General features: G+C 51.8%; 1 protein-coding gene across 1 annotated transcript in view; it reads right to left on the reverse strand.

The window, feature by feature from the left end:
* Nucleotides 1–3,203: 3,203 nt before the first annotated feature.
* The window catches only part of BOP1 (BOP1 ribosomal biogenesis factor), a 41,927-nt gene continuing 26,311 nt past the window's right edge, over nt 3,204–18,819 (reverse strand). The window contains exons 11-15 of the mRNA XM_064737556.1: nt 15,316–15,605; nt 11,477–11,560; nt 9,856–9,963; nt 4,830–4,999; nt 3,204–4,683 (exon numbers count right to left, since the gene is read on the reverse strand). Of these exons, the coding sequence (XP_064593626.1) occupies nt 4,846–4,999; nt 9,856–9,963; nt 11,477–11,560; nt 15,316–15,605 (636 nt within the window). The 3' untranslated portion in view covers nt 3,204–4,683; nt 4,830–4,845. The remainder of the gene's footprint in view (nt 4,684–4,829; nt 5,000–9,855; nt 9,964–11,476; nt 11,561–15,315; nt 15,606–18,819) is intronic.

Consider the following 18,819-nt stretch of genomic DNA (forward strand, 5'->3'; position numbering starts at 1 on the left):
AATCCAATCTCAATCCCAATCCCAATCCCAATCCAATCCCAATCCGGTCTGTGCCGTTCCAGCCCTGCAGCTGCTGCTCAAGGATCCGGTTCCAGCCGTGAGGGTCAAGGTGGCCGAAACCCTGGGACGCCTCGTCCGCCTCCTCTGAATCCCAAAATTCCCAGGAATTCCTGGGAATTCCCAGCTCCGAGACCCTGGGACTCCTCATCTGCCTCCTCTGAATCCCAGAATTCCCAAAATTCCCAGGAATTCCTGGGAATTCCCAGCTCCGAGACCCTGGGACTCCTCATCTGCCTCCTCCGAATCCCTGAAATTCCCGGGAATTCCCGGCTCCAAGACCCTGGGACACCTCCTCTGAATCCCGGAATTCCCAAAAATTCCGGGAATCTCAAGCTCTGAGACCCTGGGACTCCTCATCTGCCTCCTCTGAATCCAGAATTCCCAAAATTCCCGGGAATTCTCAGCTCTGAGACCCTGGGATGCCTCATCTGCCTCCTCTGATCCAGAATTCCCAAAATTCCAAAATTCCCGGGAATTCCCGGCTCCGCTCAGCAATACCCCGGGGGATCCCAATCCATGGGAAAAGTCTTCCATCACCTCCATCCTCGGGGACAAAAAAAGTGGGAAAAGGGAATTTGGGATGGGATCCATTCCCAGCCCTCCGCCCCCGACCCTCTCTGCTGCTTCCCGGTGGATAACGGGATCCAATTCCCGAAATTCCCACCTGGAATTCTTTCCCCCTGTACAGAGACCTGTTTTTAAATAAAGCTTTTGGCTCCCGAATTTTGGCTCTCTGGAATTTTGGGATTGCTCCGGATCTGTGGGATGGGGGTTGGGGACCCCAGCGGTGTCTCCATGGCGACGATCCTGGGGCTCCTCCCGGCCCCTCATCCGCAGGGAAAACCCTGGAATTTCCTGCTGCTCCTGCCCCGTTCCTGTCCCACCTCCGGCCTTGCCTGTGGGATCCTGGCCCGGATCCCATCCCAGACCCCAATCCCAATTCCCATCTCAGTTCCTATTCCAAATTCTTTTCCAAATCCTTTTCCAAGTCCTATTCCAGATCCTAACCCAGATCCCACTCCAGATTCCCATCTCAGTTCCCATTCCAGGTCTTCTTACAAGCCCTATTCCACATCCCATTCCTATTCCAGATCCCTTTCCAGATCCTATTTCAGATCTATTCCAGATCCTTTTCCAGATCCTGTTCCAGCTCCTATTTCAGATCCCATTCCAGCTCCTATTCCAAGTCCTTTTCCAGACCCCAGTCCAGATCCTACTCCAGATCCCATTCCAGGTTCTGTTCCAGACCCAATTCCAGATCCTTTTCTGGACCCAGTTCCAGATCCCATCCCAGGTCCCATTCCAGATCCCATTCCAGGTCTTCTTACAAGTCCTGTTCCACATCCCAATCCAGTTCCTATTCCAGGTCCTTTTCAAGTCCCATTCCAGATCTCATTCTATTTCTTATTCCAGATCCTTTCCCAGACCAAATTCCACATCCAATTCCAGATCCTACCCCAGATCCCATTCCACATCCCATTCCAGACCCAATTCCACGTCAATTCTAGATCCTTCTCCAGATCCTGTTCCAGTTCCCATTCCAAACCCTTTTCCAGGTCCCATTCCAGATCCTGTTCCAAGTCCTGTTCCAGATCTCGTTCCAGGTCCCTTTCCAGGTCCTGCTCCATTCCCTGGCTTCTTTTCCTGGGATAAATCAGATCCAGGGAATCTCATCCTCTGTTCTGGTCACTTCCAGCTTTTCCATTGGGATCCTGCTCCAGATCCTGTCCCAAATCCCATCCCAGATCCTATTCCAGGCCCTGTCCCAGATCCCATTCCATGCAAAAAAAGCCTTTCATGATTCCAGTGGATCCTGGGAATTCTGCGTGTTGGGAATGTGGGAATGGGATGGGGATGGGAATGTGGGGATGGGCTGGGGACACAGAGGGATGTGGGAATGGGAATATTGGGGAATTCAGGGCACAAAGAGCCTGGAATTGTATCCCAAAAAATCCTTTATTAAGCCCTGGGAATTCCAATTGTGGCAGATCCAGGTGGATCCCAGTGGATCCCATTGGAATTCCATGGTGTGGGGAATGTGGGGATGGGACTGGGGACATTGAGGGATGTGGGAATGGGGACATTGGGGAATTCAGGGCACAAAGAGCCTGGAATTGTATCCCAAAAAATCCTTTCCTGAGCCCTGGGAACAGGAATTCCAATGGTGGCGGATCCCAGTGGATCCTGTTGGGAATGTCAGGTGTGGGGAAGGTGGGAATGGGAATATTGAGGGATGTGGGAATGGGAACATTGGGGAATTCAGGACACAGAGAGTCTGGAATTGTATCCCAAAAAATCCTCCCATGAGCCCTGGGAATTCCAATTGTGGCAGATCCAGGTGGATCCCATTGGATCCCATTGGAATTCCATGGTGTGGGGAATGTGGGGATGGGACTGGGGACATTGAGGGATGTGGGAATGGGAACATTGGGGAATTCAGGGCATGAAGATCCTGGAATTGTATCCCAAAAAAGCCTTCATTGAGCACGGGGAATTTTGACTGTGGCGGATCCGATAGATCCTGGGCAGATTCCCACTGGGAATGTCAGGTGTAGGAATGTGGGAATGGGAATACTGGGGACACTGGGAAACTGAGGACCTGAAGAGCCTGGAATTGTTTCCAGAAAAAGCCTTTCTTGAGAGCTGGGAATTGTGGTGGTGGGAGATCCAGGCGGACCCTCACGGATCCTGTTGGATCCCACTGGATCCCCATGGCGTGGGGAATGTGGGGATGGGAGTGGGGACATTGAGGGATGTGGGAATGGGAATATTGGGAATTCAGGGCATGAAGATCCTGGAATTGTATCCCAAAAAAACCTTTATTCAGTACTGGGAACGGGAATCCTGATAGTGGCGGATCCTGGGAGTGCTACGGGTAGGGAATGTGGGGATGGGATTGGGGATATTTGGGAACGTGGAAATGGGAATATTGGGGAATTCAGGACACAGAGAGCCTGGAACTGTATCCAAAAAAAGCCTTTATTGAGTGCTGGGAATTCCAAAGGCAGCAGATCCCGACGGATCCGGTTGGATCCAGGCGGAGCCCACCGGATCCTTGTGGGAAGGTCGGGTGTGGAGAGTGTGGGATGAAGATGTGGGGATGGGAATATCAGGAATTCAGCACACCAAGATCTCCGGGATCATATCCAAAAAAAGCCTTTATTGAGCACGGTAAATTAGGAAAGCAGCAGATCCCGCTGGATCCGGGTGGATCCCTGTGGATCCCCGTGGGAAGGGCAGCTGGAGAGGCACACGGTGCTGCTGGGGAAGAGCCAGGGATCCAACGGGATCCTGCTGGATCCCAGGGGATCCCATCGGATCAGGGTGTCCGAGGAGAAGATCCAGGGCTGCTGGGGGTGGATCCAGGTGGATCCCAGTGGATCCCATTGGATCCCGGTGGATCAGGTGTAGAGCCTGACGGTTCCATCGGCCCCAGCAGAGAAGATCCAGGGCTGCTGGGGGTGGATCCAGGTGGAACCCACTGGAACCCCGTGGATCCCAGTGGATCCCATGGATCCCGTTGGATCAGGTGTAGAGCCTGACGGTTCCATCGGCCCCAGCGGAGAAGATCCAGGGCTGCTGGGGGTGGATCCAGGTGGACCCCACTGGAACCCCATGGACCTGGGTGGATCTGGGTGGATCCCAGTGGGTCCCAGTGGATCCCATGGATCCCGTTGGATCAGGTGTAGAGCCTGACGGTTCCATCGGCCCCAGCAGAGAAGATCCAGGGCTGCTGGGGGTGGATCCAGGTGGATCCCTGAGGATCTCACTGGAACCCCAGTGGATCCAGGTGGATCCCAGTGGATCCCAATGGATCATGTGTAGAGCCTGACGGTTCCATCGGCCCCAGCAGAGAAGATCCAGGGCTGCTGGGGGTGGATCCAGGTGGATCCAGGTGGATCCCGTTGGATCAGGTGTAGAGCCTGACGGTCCCATCGGCCCCAGCAGAGAAGATCCAGGGCTGCTGGGGGTGGATCCAGGTGGACCCCACTGGAACCCAGGTGGATCCCAGTGGATCCCATGGATCCCGCTGGATCAGGTGTAGAGCCTGACGGTTCCATCGGCCCCAGCGGAGAAGATCCAGGGCTGCTGGGGGTGGATCCAGGTGGACCCCACTGGAACCCCATGGATCTGGGTGGATCCAGGTGGATCCCAGTGGGTCCCAGTGGATCATGTGTAGACGGCACTGGAGGAGAAGATCCAGGGCTGCTGGGGGTGGATCCAGGTGGACCCCACTGGAACCCAGGTGGATCCAGGTGGATCCCAGTGGATCCCATTGGATCATGTGTAGAGCCTGACGGTTCCATCGGCCCCAGCAGAGAAGATCCAGGGCTGCTGGGGGTGGATCCAGGTGGATCCCACTGGAACCCCGAGGATCTGGGTGGATCCCAGTGGATCCCAGTGGATCCCGTTGGATCATGTGTAGACGGCACTGGAGGAGAAGATCCAGGGCTGCTGGGGATGGATCCAGGTGGATCCCTGAGGATCTCACTGGAACCCCGGTGGATCCAGGTGGATCCCAGTGGGTCCCAGTGGATCCCGTTGGATCATGTGTAGAGCCTGACGGTTCCGTCGGCCCCAGCAGAGAAGATCCAGGGCTGCTGGGGGTGGATCCAGGTGGATCCCATGGATCCCGTTGGATCAGGTGTAGAGCCTGACGGTTCCATCAGCCCCAGCGGAGAAGATCCAGGGCTGCTGGGGGTGGATCCAGGAGGATCCCTGAGGATCTCACTGGAACCCTGGTGGATCCCAGTGGATCCTGGTGGATCCCCATGGATGGATGGATCAGGTGTAGAGCCTGACGGTCCCATCGGCCCCAGCAGAGAAGATCCAGGGCTGCTGGGGGTGGAAGGCGACGTCGAGCACGCCGAGGTCCAGGGTGGGCGCGTGGCCCTTGAGCACCTTGAGCGGCACCAGCAGCGCGTTCTGCAGCAGGTCACTGGGACAGGGACAGGGAAAACACCGGGAATGGGAATGCTGACACCGGGAATGGGAATGCTGACAGTGGGGATGGGAATTCTGACAGTGGGAATGGGAAATATCACACTGGGAATGGGAATTCTGACAGTGGGAATGGGAAATATCACACTGGGAATGGGAATTCTGACACCGGGAATGGGAATTCTGACAGTGGGAATGGGAATTCTGACAGTGGGGATGGGAATTCTGACACTGGGAATGGGAATTCTCACACTGGGAATGGGAATTCTGACAGTGGGAATGGGAATTCTCACACTGGGAATGGGAATTCTGACAGTGGGAATGGGAATTCTGACAGTGGGAATGGGAAATATCACACTGGGAATGGGAATTCTGACACTGGGGATGGGAATTCTCACACCAGGAATGGGAATTCTCACACTGGGAATGGGAATTCTCACACTGGGAATGGGAATTCTCACACTGGGAATGGGAATTCTCACAGTGGGAATGGGAATTCTGACACTGGGAATGGGAATTCTGACACCGGGAATGGGAATTCTGACACTGGGGATGGGAATTCTCACACTGGGAATGGGAATTCTGACACTGGGAATGGGAATTCTCACACTGGGAATGGGAATTCTGACACTGGGAATGGGAATTCTGACACTGGGAATGGGAATTCTGACACTGGGAATGGGAATTCTCACACTGGGAATGGGAATTCTGACACTGGGAATGGGAATTCTGACACTGGGGATGGGAATTCTCACACTGGGGATGGGAATTCTGACACTGGGGATGGGAATTCTCACACCGGGAATGGGAGTTCTCACAGTGGGAATGGGAATTCTCACACTGGGAATGGGAATTCTGACACTGGGAATGGGAATTCTGACACTGGGAATGGGAATTCTCACACTGGGGATGGGAATTCTGACACCGGGGATGGGAGTTCTCACACTGGGGATGGGAATTCTGACACCGGGGATGGGAATTCTGACACTGGGAATGGGAATTCTGACACCGGGAATGGGAATTCTGACACTGGGAATGGGAATTCTGACACCGGGAATGGGAATTCTGACACTGGGAATGGGAATTCTGACAGTGGGAATGGGAATTCTCACACTGGGGATGGGAATTCTCACACTGGGGATGGGAATTCTCACACTGGGGATGGGAATTCTGACACCGGGAATGGGAATTCTGACAGTGGGAATGGGAATTCTGACACTGGGAATGGGAATTCTGACACTGGGAATGGGAATTCTGACACCGGGAATGGGAATTCTGACAGTGGGAATGGGAATTCTCACACTGGGAATGGGAATTCTGACACTGGGAATGGGAAATATCACAGTGGGAATGGGAATTCTCACACTGGGAATGGGAATTCTGACAGTGGGAATGGGAATTCTCACACCAGGAATGGGAATTCTGACACCGGGAATGGGAATTATCACACGGGAATGGGAATTCTGACACTGGGGATGGGAATTCTCACATCGGGAATGGGAATTCTGACACTGGGAATGGGAATTCTGACAGTGGGAATGGGAATTCTGACACTGGGAATGGGAATTCTGACACTGGGAACAGAGATTCTGACACCGGGAATGGGAAATATCACACTGGGAATGGGAATTCTGACATCGGGAATGGGAATTCTGGGAATGGGAATGGGAAATATCACACTGGGAATGGGAATTCTGACAGTGGGAATGGGAATTCTGGGAATGGGAATGGGAATTCTGACAGTGGGAATGGGAATTCTACATTGGGGATGGGAATTCTGACACTGGGAATGGGAATTCTGGGAGGGGAATCTCGTCCTGGATATCTTTGGGATCCAATCCCAGATATCTCCAGGATTCCCAACAGCTGCCCCGAAAACGCTGCTGCCACCCCAAGGACCCGAAAGGGAGGGATCTGATCCCACGAACACCATAAATACATCCCATAATCCCATGAATCCCGTAAATCCCACAAATCCTTTTGAATAAATCTCACACTTCCCACGAACCCCATAAATCCCATGAATCCCATTAAATCCTGCCAATCCAATAAATTCCACAAATCCCATAAATAATTCCCATAAACTCCATCAAAAAATCCCACAAATCCCATAAATTCCCATAAATAAATCCTGTAAATAAATCCAAAAATCCCATAACTTCCCATAAATAAATCCCTTACATAAATCCCATAAATTCCCATAAATAAATCCTGTAAATAAATCCATAATCCCATAACTTCCATAAATAAATCCCTTATATAAATCCATAAATTCCCATAAATAAATCTGCAAATAAATCCATAAATCCCATAACTTCCCATAAATAAATCCCTTATATAAATCCCATAAATTCCCATAAATAAATCCTGTAAATAAATCCAAAAATCCCATAACTTCCCATAAATAAATCCCTTACATAAATCCCATAAATTCCCATAAATAAATCCTGTAAATAAATCCATAAATCCCATAAATAAATCCCATAAATTCCATAAACAATTTCCACCACCAATCCTTTAAATCCCATAAATAAATCCCATAAATTCCATAAATAAATCTACTACATAAACCCCATAAATCCCATAAATAAATCCCATCAATACCCTAAGAAAATTCCATAAATTCCCATAAATAAACCCCATCAATAAATCCATAAATCCCATAAACAAATCCCACTAAAAAATAAATCCCACAAGTAAATCCCATAAATAAATCCCACAAATAAATTAATAAATCCCATTAAAAAATCCATAAATCCCATAATTAAATCCATAAATAAATCCCATAAATCCCACAAACAAATCCCCCAAATCCACAAACAAATCCCATAAATCCTGTGACAATTCCTGGTGAATCCCACAAACAAATCCCACAAATCCCACAGACAAATCCCATAAATCCCATGACAATTCCCATGAATCCCACATGTAAATCCCATAAATCCCATGACAATTCCCGTGAATCCCGCAAACAAATCCCACAAATCCCACAGACAATTCTCATCAATCCCCAAAATAAATCCCAGTGAATCCCACAAACAAATCCCACAAATCTCCCAAATAAATCCCATAAATCCCACGACAATTCCCGGTGAATCCCACAAACAAATCCCACAAATCCCCCAAACAAATCCCGTAAATCCCATAACATTTCCCAGTGAATCCCACAAATAAATCCCGTAAATCCCATGACAATTCCCAGTGAATCCCACAAACAAATCCCACAAATCCCCTAAATAAATCCCGTAAATCCCATGACAATTCCCGGTGAATCCCACAAATAAATCCCGTAAATCCCACAGACAAATCCCATAAATCCCATGACAATTCCCGGTGAATCCCACAAACAAATCCCACAAATCCCCTAAATAAATCCCGTAAATCCCATGACAATTCCCGGTGAATCCCACAAATCCCAATCCCAATAAATCCCAATCGACAATTCCTGGTGAATCCCACAAACAAATCCCACAAATCTCCATAAAAATTCCCGTAAATCCCATGACAATTCCTGGTGAATCCCAAAACACAAATCCCACACAACAAATCCCCAAGCCAATCCATGAATCCCGTGACAATTCCCAGTATAATCCACAAGTGAATCCCACAACAAATCTCCCTAAATAAATCCCATAAATCCCATGACAATTCCGTGAATCCCACAACAAATCCCATAAATCCCACAGACAAATCCCATCAAATCCCATGACAATTCCGGTGAATCCCACAAACAAATCCACAGAATCACCCTAAATCTAAATCCCGTAAATCCCATGACAATTCCCAGTGTATCCTCCAAACAAATCCCATAAATCCCACAAACAAATCCCGTAAATCCCATGACAATTCCCGGTGAATCCCACAAACAAATCCCACAAATCCCACAAACAAATCCCACAAATCCCCTAATTAAATCCCACAAATCCCATGACAATTCCCAGTGAATCCCACGAACAAATCCCACAAATCCCGTGACAATTCCCGGTGAATCCCACGAACCAATCCCAAAATCTCCTAAATAAATCCCGTAAATCCAGTGACAATTCCTGGTGAATCCCACAAACAAATCCCACACACAATCCCACAAGCCAATCCCATGAATCCCGTGACAATTCCACTGAATCCCACAAACAAATCCACAAATCCCCTAAATAAATCCCGTAAATCCTGTGCAATTCCCGGTGAATCCCACAAACAATCCCATAAATCCCTAAATAAATCCATAAATCCCATGACAATTCCGGTGAATCCCACAAACCAAATCCCACAAATCCCCTAATAAATCCCATAAATCCCGTGGCAATTCCTGGTGAATCCCACAAATCAAATCCCTAAAATCCCCTAAATTAAATCCCGTAAATCCCATCAACAATTCCCAGTGAATCCCACAAACAAATCCCACAAATCCCTAATAAAATCCCGATAAATCCCATAACAATTCCAGTGAATCCCACAAACAAATCCCAACAAAAATCCCGCTGACAATTCCGGTGAATCCCACAAACAAATCCCACAAATCCCCTAATTAAATCCCGTAAATCCCGTGACAATTCCCGGTGAATCCCACAAACAAATCCCACAAATGCCCAGATAATTCCCAGTGTATCCCACAAACAAATCCCACAAAATCCCCCAAACCAATCCCGTAAATCCCGTGACAATTCCCATAAATCCTCTAAATAAATCCCACAAATCCCATGACAATTCCCGGTGAATCCCACAAACAAATCCCACAAATCCCACAAACAAATCCCACAAATCCCCTAATTAAATCCCACAAATCCCGTGACAATTCCCGTTGTATCCCACAAACCAATCCCACAAATCCCCCAAGCCAATCCCGCAGATCCGCACTTGTAGACCATTCCGTGGCAGACGATGACGGAGCCGTCGTCGGAGCCGGAGGCGAACAGGGGGTAGCGGCGGTGGAACGCCACCGAGCGCACGGCACGGCCGTGGTGCCTGGGAAAACGGGAATCGGAACGGGGAAAATAACGGGAATTAGCCCCGGGAAAAATGGGAATTAGCACCGGGAAAAATACTGGGAAAAATGGGAATTAGCACCAGGAAAAATACTGGGAAAAATACCGGGAAAAATGGGAATTCGAACAGGGAAAACACTGGGAAAAATGGGAATTAGCCCCGGGAAAAATGGGAATGAGCACCAGGAAAAATACTGGGAAAAATGGGAATTAGCACCAGGAAAAATACTGGGAAAAATACCGGGAAAAATGGGAATTCGAACAGGGAAAACACTGGGAAAAATGGGAATTAGCCCCGGGAAAAATGGGAATTAGCACCAGGAAAAATACTGGGGAAAATACCAGGAAAAATGGGAATTAGAGCTGGGAAAAACAACGGGAAAATGGGAATCAGAACTGCCAAAACCAGGAATCAGAACAGGGAAACGCGGGGATCGGCAACAGGAAAACAACGGGAAAGTGGGAATTGGCAATGGGAAAAACGGGAATCAGAGCGGGAAAAATAACGGGAAAAATACTGGGAATTGGCACCAGGAAAAATGGGAATTAGCACCAGGAAAAATACTGGGAAAAATACCGGGAAAAATGGGAATTAGAACAGGGAAAACACTGGGAAAAATGGGAATTAGAGCTGGGAAAAACAACGGGAAAATGGGAATCAGAACTGCCAAAAACAGGAATCAGAGCAGGGAAACGCGGGGATCGGCAACAGGAAAACAACGGGAAAGTGGGAATTGGCAATGGGAAAAACGGGAATCAGAGCGGGAAAAATAACGGGAAAAATACTGGGAATTGGCACCGGGAAAAATGGGAATTAGCCCCGGGAAAAATGGGAATTAGCACCAGGAAAAATACTGGGAAAAATGGGAATTAGCACAGGGAAAACACTGGGAAAAATGGGAATCACAACAGGGAAAGATGGGAATCAGAGCCGGGGAAGCAACAGGGAAAGCAGGAATCAGAACACGGAAAATGGGAATCAGAACAGGGAAAATAACGGGAGAAACAATGGGAAAAATGGGAATCAGCACCAGGAAAAACACCAGGAAAAATAGGAATCACCACCAGGATGAACACTGGGATAAACACCAGGAAAAACAGGAATCAGAGCTGGGAAAAATGGGAATCAGCAAAGGGATAGAACACTGGGAAAAATGGGAATCAGTGCCAGGGTAAACACCAGGAAAAACGGGAATCAGCACCAGGAAAACCACCGGGATAGACACCGGGTAAAACGGGAATTAGAGCCAGGAAAGAGGGGAATCAGCACCAGGAAAAACACCGGGAGAAACACCGGGATAGACACCGGGAAACCAGGAATCAGCAATGGGAAAAACAATGGGGAAAATGGGAATCAGCACCGGGAAAAACGGGAATCAGGGCCGGGAAAACACGGCGATCAGCAACAAGAAAAAACACTGGGAAAAGCGGGAATTCGAGCCCGGGAAAACGGGAATGAGCGCTGGGAAAAGGGGATGGGCAGCGGGACGCACCTCAGCAGGCGGTAGGGCCGCGTGGACAGGTCCAGGTCAAACCAGGCCAGCTTGCTGTCGTAGCTGCCGCAGATCACGTTGTCCCTGGGAAAAACGCCGGGATCAGCGGGATCCCCTCGTTCCCGTAAGGAATCCCCTCATTATTCCCACACGGAATCCCCTCGTTATTCCCACAAGGAATCCCCTCATTCCCATGAGGAATCCCCTCGTTCCCACACGGAATCCCCTCGTTCCCCAAGGAATCCCCTCATTCCCCAAGGAATCCCCTCATTCCCACAAGGAATCCCCTCATTCCCACAAGGAATCCAAGGAATCCCCTCATTCCCCAAGGAATCCCCTCATTCCCACAAGGAATCCCCTCATTCCCCAAGGAATCCCCTCGTTCCCACAAGGAATCCCCTCATTCCCACAAGGAATCCCCTCATTATTCCCACAAGGAATCCCCTCGTTATTCCCACAAGGAATCCAAGGAATCCCCTCATTCCCCAAGGAATCCCCTCGTTCCCACAAGGAATCCCCTCATTCCCGCAAGGAATCCCCTCGTTCCCGCAAGGAATCCCCTCATTCCCCAAGGAATCCCCTCATTCCCACGAGGAATCCCCTCATTCCCACATGGAATCCCCTCATTATTCCCCAAGGAATCCCCTCATTCCCAAGGAATCCCCTCGTTCCCACAAGGAATCTCCTCATTCCCACAAGGAATCCCCTCATTCCCACACGGAATCCCCTCATTCCCACACGGAATCCCCTCATTCCCACAAGGAATCCCCTCATTCCCACAAGGAATCCCCTCACTATTCCCACAAGGAATCCCGGCATTCCCACAAGGAATCCCCTCGTTCCCACAAGGAATCCCCTCGTTCCCCAAGGAATCCCCTCATTCCCCAAGGAATCCCCTCGTTCCCCAAGGAATCCCCTCGTTCCCACAAGGAATCCCCTCATTCCCACAAGGAATCCCCTCATTATTCCCACAAGGAATCCCCTCGTTCCCCAAGGAATCCCCTCATTCCCCAAGGAATCCCCTCATTCCCACAAGGAATCCCCTCATTATTCCCACAAGGAATCCCCTCATTCCACAAGGAATCCTTCATTCCCCAAGGTATCCCCTCATTCCACAAGGAATCCCCTCATTCCGCAAGGAATCCCCTCATTCCACAAGGAATCCCTTCATTCCACAAGGAATCCCCACATTCCCACATGGAATCCCCTCATTATTCCCACAAGGAATCCCCTCATTCCCACACAGAATCCCCTCATTCCCTCAAGGAACCCCCTCATTCCCACAGGGAATCCCCTCATTCCCACAGGGAATCCCCTCCTTCCCCAAGGAATCCCCTCGTTCCCACAAGGAATCCCCTCGTTCCCACAAGGAATCCCCTCATTATTCCCACAAGGAATCCCCTCATTATTCCCACAAGGAATCCAAGGAATCCCCTCATTCCCCAAGGAATCCCCTCATTCCCACACGGAATCCCCTCATTCCCACAAGAAATCCCAGCATTCCCATAAGGAATCCCCTCATTATTCCCACAAGGAATCCAAGGAATCCCCTCATTCCCCAAGGAATCCCCTCGTTCCCACAAGGAATCCCCTCATTCCCACAAGGAATCCCCTCATTCCCACAAGGAATCCAAGGAATCCCCTCATTCCCACAAGGAATCCAAGGAATCCCCTCGTTCCCACAAGGAATCCCCTCGTTCCCCAAGGAATCCTCTCATTCCCCAAGGAATCCCCTCGTTCCCACAAGGAATCCCCTCATTATTCCCACAAGGAATCCCCTCATTATTCCCACAAGGAATCCAAGGAATCCCCTCATTCCCACAAGGAATCCCAGCATTCCCACACGGAATCCCCTCATTCCCACAAGAAATCCCCTCATCATTCCCACAAGGAATCCCGGCATTTCCACAAGGAATCCCCTCATTATTCCCACAAGGAATCCAAGGAATCCCCTCGTTCCCACAAGGAATCCCCTCATTCCCCAAGGAATCCCCTCGTTCCCACACGGAATCCCCTCATTATTCCCACACGGAATCCCCTCATTCCCACAAGGAATCCTGTCATTCCCCAAGGAATCCCGGCATTCCCACAAGGAATCCCCTCATTCCCCAAGGAATCCCCTCATTCCCCAAGGAATCCCCTCATTCCCACAAGGAATCCCCTCATTCCCACAAGGAATCCCCTCGTTATTCCCACAAGGAATCCCCTCATTCCCCAAGGAATCCCCACATTCCCACAAGGAATCCCCTCATTCCCACAAGGAGTCCCAGCATTCCACAAGGAATCCCCTCATTATTTCCACAAGGAATCCCCTCATTATTCCCACAAGGAATCCAAGGAATCCCCTCATTCCCACAAGGAATCCCCTCATTATTCCCACAAGGAATCCCCTCATTTCACAAGGAATCCCCTCATTATTCCCACAAGGAATCCAGGGAATCCCCTCATTCCCACAAGGAATCCCCTCGTTCCCACAAGGAATCCCCTCATTATTCCCACACGGAATCCCCTCATTCCCCAAGGAATCCCCACATTCCCACAAGGAATCCCCTCATTATTCCCACAAGGAATCCCCTCATTCCCACAAGGAATCCCCTCATTCCCCAAGGAATCCCCTCGTTCCCCAAGGAATCCCCTCGTTCCCATAAGGAATCCCGGCATTCCACAAGGAATCCCCACAAGGAATCCCCTCATTCCCACAAGGAATCCCCTCATTCCCATGACGAATCCCCTCGTTCCCACAAGGAATCCCCTCATTATTCCCACAAGGAATCCCCTCATTCCCGCAAGGAATCCCCTCGTTCCCACAAGGAATCCCAGCATTCCCACAAGGAATCCCCTCATTATTCCCACAAGGAATCCAAGGAATCCCCTCGTTCCCACAAGGAATCCCCTCATTCCCACAAGGAATCCCCTCATTCCCACAAGGAATCCCCTCGTTCCCACAAGGAATCCCCTCATTATTCCCACAAGGAATCCGCTCATTCCCACACGGAATCCCCTCATTCCCACAAGGAATCCCCACAAGGAATCCCGGCATTCCCACACGGAATCCCCTCGTTCCCACAGGGAATCCCCTCATTCCCAAGGAATCCCCTCGTTCCCACAAGGAATCCCCTCAATCCCACAAGGAATCCCCTCATTCCTGCAAGGAATCCCCTCATTCCCACAAGGAATCCCCTCATTCCCACAAGGAATCCCGGCATTCCCCAAGGAATCCCCTCGTTCCCACAAGGAATCCAAGGAATCCCCTCATTCCCACAAGGAATCCCCTCATTATTCCCACAAGGAATCCAAGGAATCCCCTCATTCCCACAAGGAATCCCCTCATTCCCACAAGGAATCCCCTCATTCCCCAAGGAATCCCAGGAATCCCCTCGTTCCCCAAGGAATCCCCTCATTATTCCCACAAGGAATCCAAGGAATCCCGTCATTCCCCAAGGAATCCCCTCATTATTCCCACAAGGAATCCCCTCATTCCCACAAGGAATCCCCTCATTCCCACAAGGAATCCTGTCATTCCCCAAGGAATCCCGGCATTCCCCAAGGAATCCCCTCATTCCCCAAGGAATCCCCTCGTTCCCACATGGAATCCCAGCATTCCCACAAGGAATCCCCTCATTATTCCCACAAGGAATTCCCTCATTCCCACAAGGAATCCAAGGAATCCCCTCATTCCCCAAGGAATCCCCTCGTTCCCACGAGGAATCCCCTCGTTCCCACAAGGAATCCCCTCATTCCCACAAGGAATCCCCTCGTTCCCACACGGAATCCCCTCATTCCCGGGGGCGATCCCGGCATTCCCGGGGAAATCCCGGCATTCCTGGGGCGATCCCGCACCTCCGGGGTGCACGGCCATGCTGGAGATCCACTGGCAGTTGCTCTGCAGTTTCTTGGTGAGCTCCTGGCGCAGCAGGTTGTAGACGCGCACCGAGCGCTGCGAGGCCACCAGGAAGTGGGGCCGCAGCGGGTGGAAGCGCACGCACTGCACCAGGCCCGGGCTGCGCCGGAACGGGGCCTGGCTCCAGCGCCGGCTGCTCTGGTGGATCAGCACCTGCCGCCCGCCCGGGCTCCGCACCACCGACGCCCAGTAGTCGCCCTTGCCGTGCCACGTCACCTGCGTCACCGGCTGAAATGGGAATGAGAAAGGAATGGGATCGGGAATGGGATGCAGGTGAGATCCCAAAATCCCGACCCTCTGGATCACCACTGGGGCACAGGAATCGCCCTGGCTGTGCCACTACACCTGCGTCACCGGCTGAAATGGGATCAGAAATGGGATCGGGAACGGGATCTGGGTGAGATCCCAAAATCCCGACCCTCTGGATCAACACTGAGGCACAGTAGTCACTCGTGCTGTGCCACGTCACCTGCGTCACCGGCTGAAATGGGATCAGAAATGGGATCGGGAACGGGATCTGGGTGAGATCCCAAAATCCCGACCCGCTGGATCAACACTGAGGCACAGTAGTCACCCGTGCCGTGCCACATCACCTGCGTCACCGGCTGGGAACGGGACAGAGAAAGGAACGGGATCCAGGTGAGATCCCGACCCTCTGGATCACCACTGGGGCACAGGAATCGCCCTTGCCGTGCCACGTCACCTGCGTCACCGGCTGAAACGGGATCGGGATTAGGATCAGGATCAGATCCCAAAATCCCAACCCTCTGGATCAACACTAAAGTTCAGTAGTCACCCTTGCTGTGCCATGTCACCTGCGTCACCGGCTGGGAATGCAATGGGAACGGGATCCAGGTGAGATCCCGAAATCCCGACCCTCTGGATCACCACTGGGGCACAGGAATCGCCCTGGCTGTGCCACGTCACCTGCGTCACCGGCTGAAATGGGATCGCGATTAGGATCAGGATCAGATCCCAAAATCCCGACCCTCTGGGGCACAGTAGTCGCCCTTGCCATGCCACTACCCTGCGTCACCGGCTGGGAACGGGATCAGGATCGGGATCAGGATGAGATCCCAAAATTCTGACCCTCTGGATCAACACTGGGGCACAGGAATTGCCCTGGCTGTGCCACGTCACCTGCATCACCGGCTGAAATGGGATCAGAAATGGGATCAGGAATGGGATCCGGGTCAGATTCCAAAATCCCGACCCTCTGGATCACCACTAAAGTTCAGTAGTTGCCCTTGCCGTGCCACATCACCTGCGTCACCGGCTGGGAACGGGACAGAGAAAGGAACGGGATCCAGGTGAGATCCTGACCCTCTGGATCATCCTGGAGCTCCTTGGGGTGGGAATGGGATTGGGAATAGGAATGGGATCCAAGCGAGATCCCAAAATCCCGACCCTCTGGATCACCATGGAGGCCTGGGAATCGCCCTGGCTGTGCCACATCACCTGTGTCACCAGCTGGGAACAGAGTGGGATTGGGATATGGGTGAGATCCTGAGATTCTGACCCTCTGGATCATCCCAGGGCTCCTTGGGGTGGGATTGGGAATGGGATCCGGGTCAGATCCCAAAATCCCGACCCTCTGGATCACCACTGGGGCACAGGAATCGCCCTTGCCGTGCCACGTCACCTGTGTCACCGGCTGGGAATGGGATTGGGATCAGAAATGGGATCAGGAATGGCATCCAGGTGAGATCCCGACCCTCTGAATCATCCTGGAGCTCCTCAGGATGGGAATTGGAATGGCATTGCCATTGGGATCCGGGTGGGATCCCAAAATCCCGACCCTCTGGATCAACACTGAGGCACAGGAATCGCCCTTGCCGTGCCACGTCACCTGCGTCACCGGCTGAAACAGGAATGGGATCAGAAATGGGATCCGGGTGAGATCCCAAAATCCCGACCCTCTGGATCACCACTGGGGCACAGGAATCGCCCCTGCCGTGCCACGTCACCTGTGTCACCAGCTGGGAATGGGATCAGAAATGGGATCGGGAATGGGATCCGGGTGAGATCCCAAAATCCCGACCCTCTGGATCAACACTGAGGCCCAGCAGTCGCCCTTGCCGTGCCACGTCACCTGCGTCACCGGCTGAAATGGGATCAGAAATGGGATCAGGAACAGGATCTGGGTGAGATCCCAAAATCCCGACCCTCTGGATCACCATGGAGACCCTGGCTGTGCCATGCCACCTGCGTCACCGGCTGGGAATGGAAATGGGATTGGGAAGAGCATTGGGAATGGGATCCAGGTGAAATCCCCAAATCCCGACCCTCTGGATCACCACTGGGGCACAGGAATCACCCCTGCCGTGCCATGTCCACCTGCGTCACCGGCTGGGAATGGGATCAGAAATGGGATCAGGAACGGGATCTGGGTGAGATCCCAAAATCCCGACCCTCTGGATCACCACTAAGGTCCAGTAGTCGCCCTTGCCGTGCCACGTCACCTGCGTCACCGGCTGGGAACGGGACAGAGAAAGGAATGGGATCGGGAACGGGATCTGGGTGAGATCCCAAATTCCTGACCCTCTGGATCAACACTAAAGTTCAGTAGTCGCCCTTGCCGTGCCACGTCACCTGCGTCACCGGCTGAAACGGGATCGCGATTAGGATCAGGATGAGATCCCAAAATCCCGACCCTCTGGATCGCCACTAAAGTTCAGTAGTCGCCCTTGCCGTGCCACGTCACCTGTGTCATGGGCTGGGAATGCAATGGGGTCAGAAATGGGATCAGGAACGGGATCCAGGTGAGATCCCGACCCTCTGAATCATCCTGGAGCTCCTCAGAATGGGAATGAGAATAGGATTGACATTGGGATCCGGGATCCGGGTGAGATCCCAAAATCCCGACCCTCTGGATCAACACCAAGGCACAGGAATCGCCCTTGTCATGCCACGTCACCTGCGTCACCGGCTGAAACGGGATCGCGATTAGGATCAGGATCAGATCCCAAAATCCCGACCCTCTGGATCACCACTGAGGCCCAGCAGTCACCCTGGCCGTGCCACTACCCCTGTGTCACCGGCTGGGAATGCAATGGGAACGGGATCTGGGTGAGATCCCAAAATCCCGACCCTCTGGATCACCACTGGGGCACAGGAATCGCCCTGGCTGTGCCACACCACCTGTGTCACCAGCTGGGAATGGGAATGAGAAAGGAAGGGGAGATCCCGACCCTCTGGATCATTCCAGGGCTCCTTGGGGTGGGATTAGGGAAGGGATCCGGGTGAGATCCCCAAATCCCGACCCTCTGGATCACCACTGAAGCCCAGGAATTGTCCTGTTGTGCCACATCACCTGCGTCACTGGCTGGGAATGAAATGGGAATGGGAATGAGAGCTGGGCGAGATCCTGAGATCCCGACCCTCTGGATCATCCTGGAGCTCCTCAAGGTGGGAATGGGATTGGGAGCTGGGTCAGATCTTG

Source organism: Zonotrichia leucophrys, unplaced genomic scaffold (assembly GCF_028769735.1).
Source record: "Zonotrichia leucophrys gambelii isolate GWCS_2022_RI unplaced genomic scaffold, RI_Zleu_2.0 Scaffold_75_219274, whole genome shotgun sequence".
Classification (NCBI taxonomy): Eukaryota; Metazoa; Chordata; class Aves; order Passeriformes; family Passerellidae; genus Zonotrichia; species Zonotrichia leucophrys.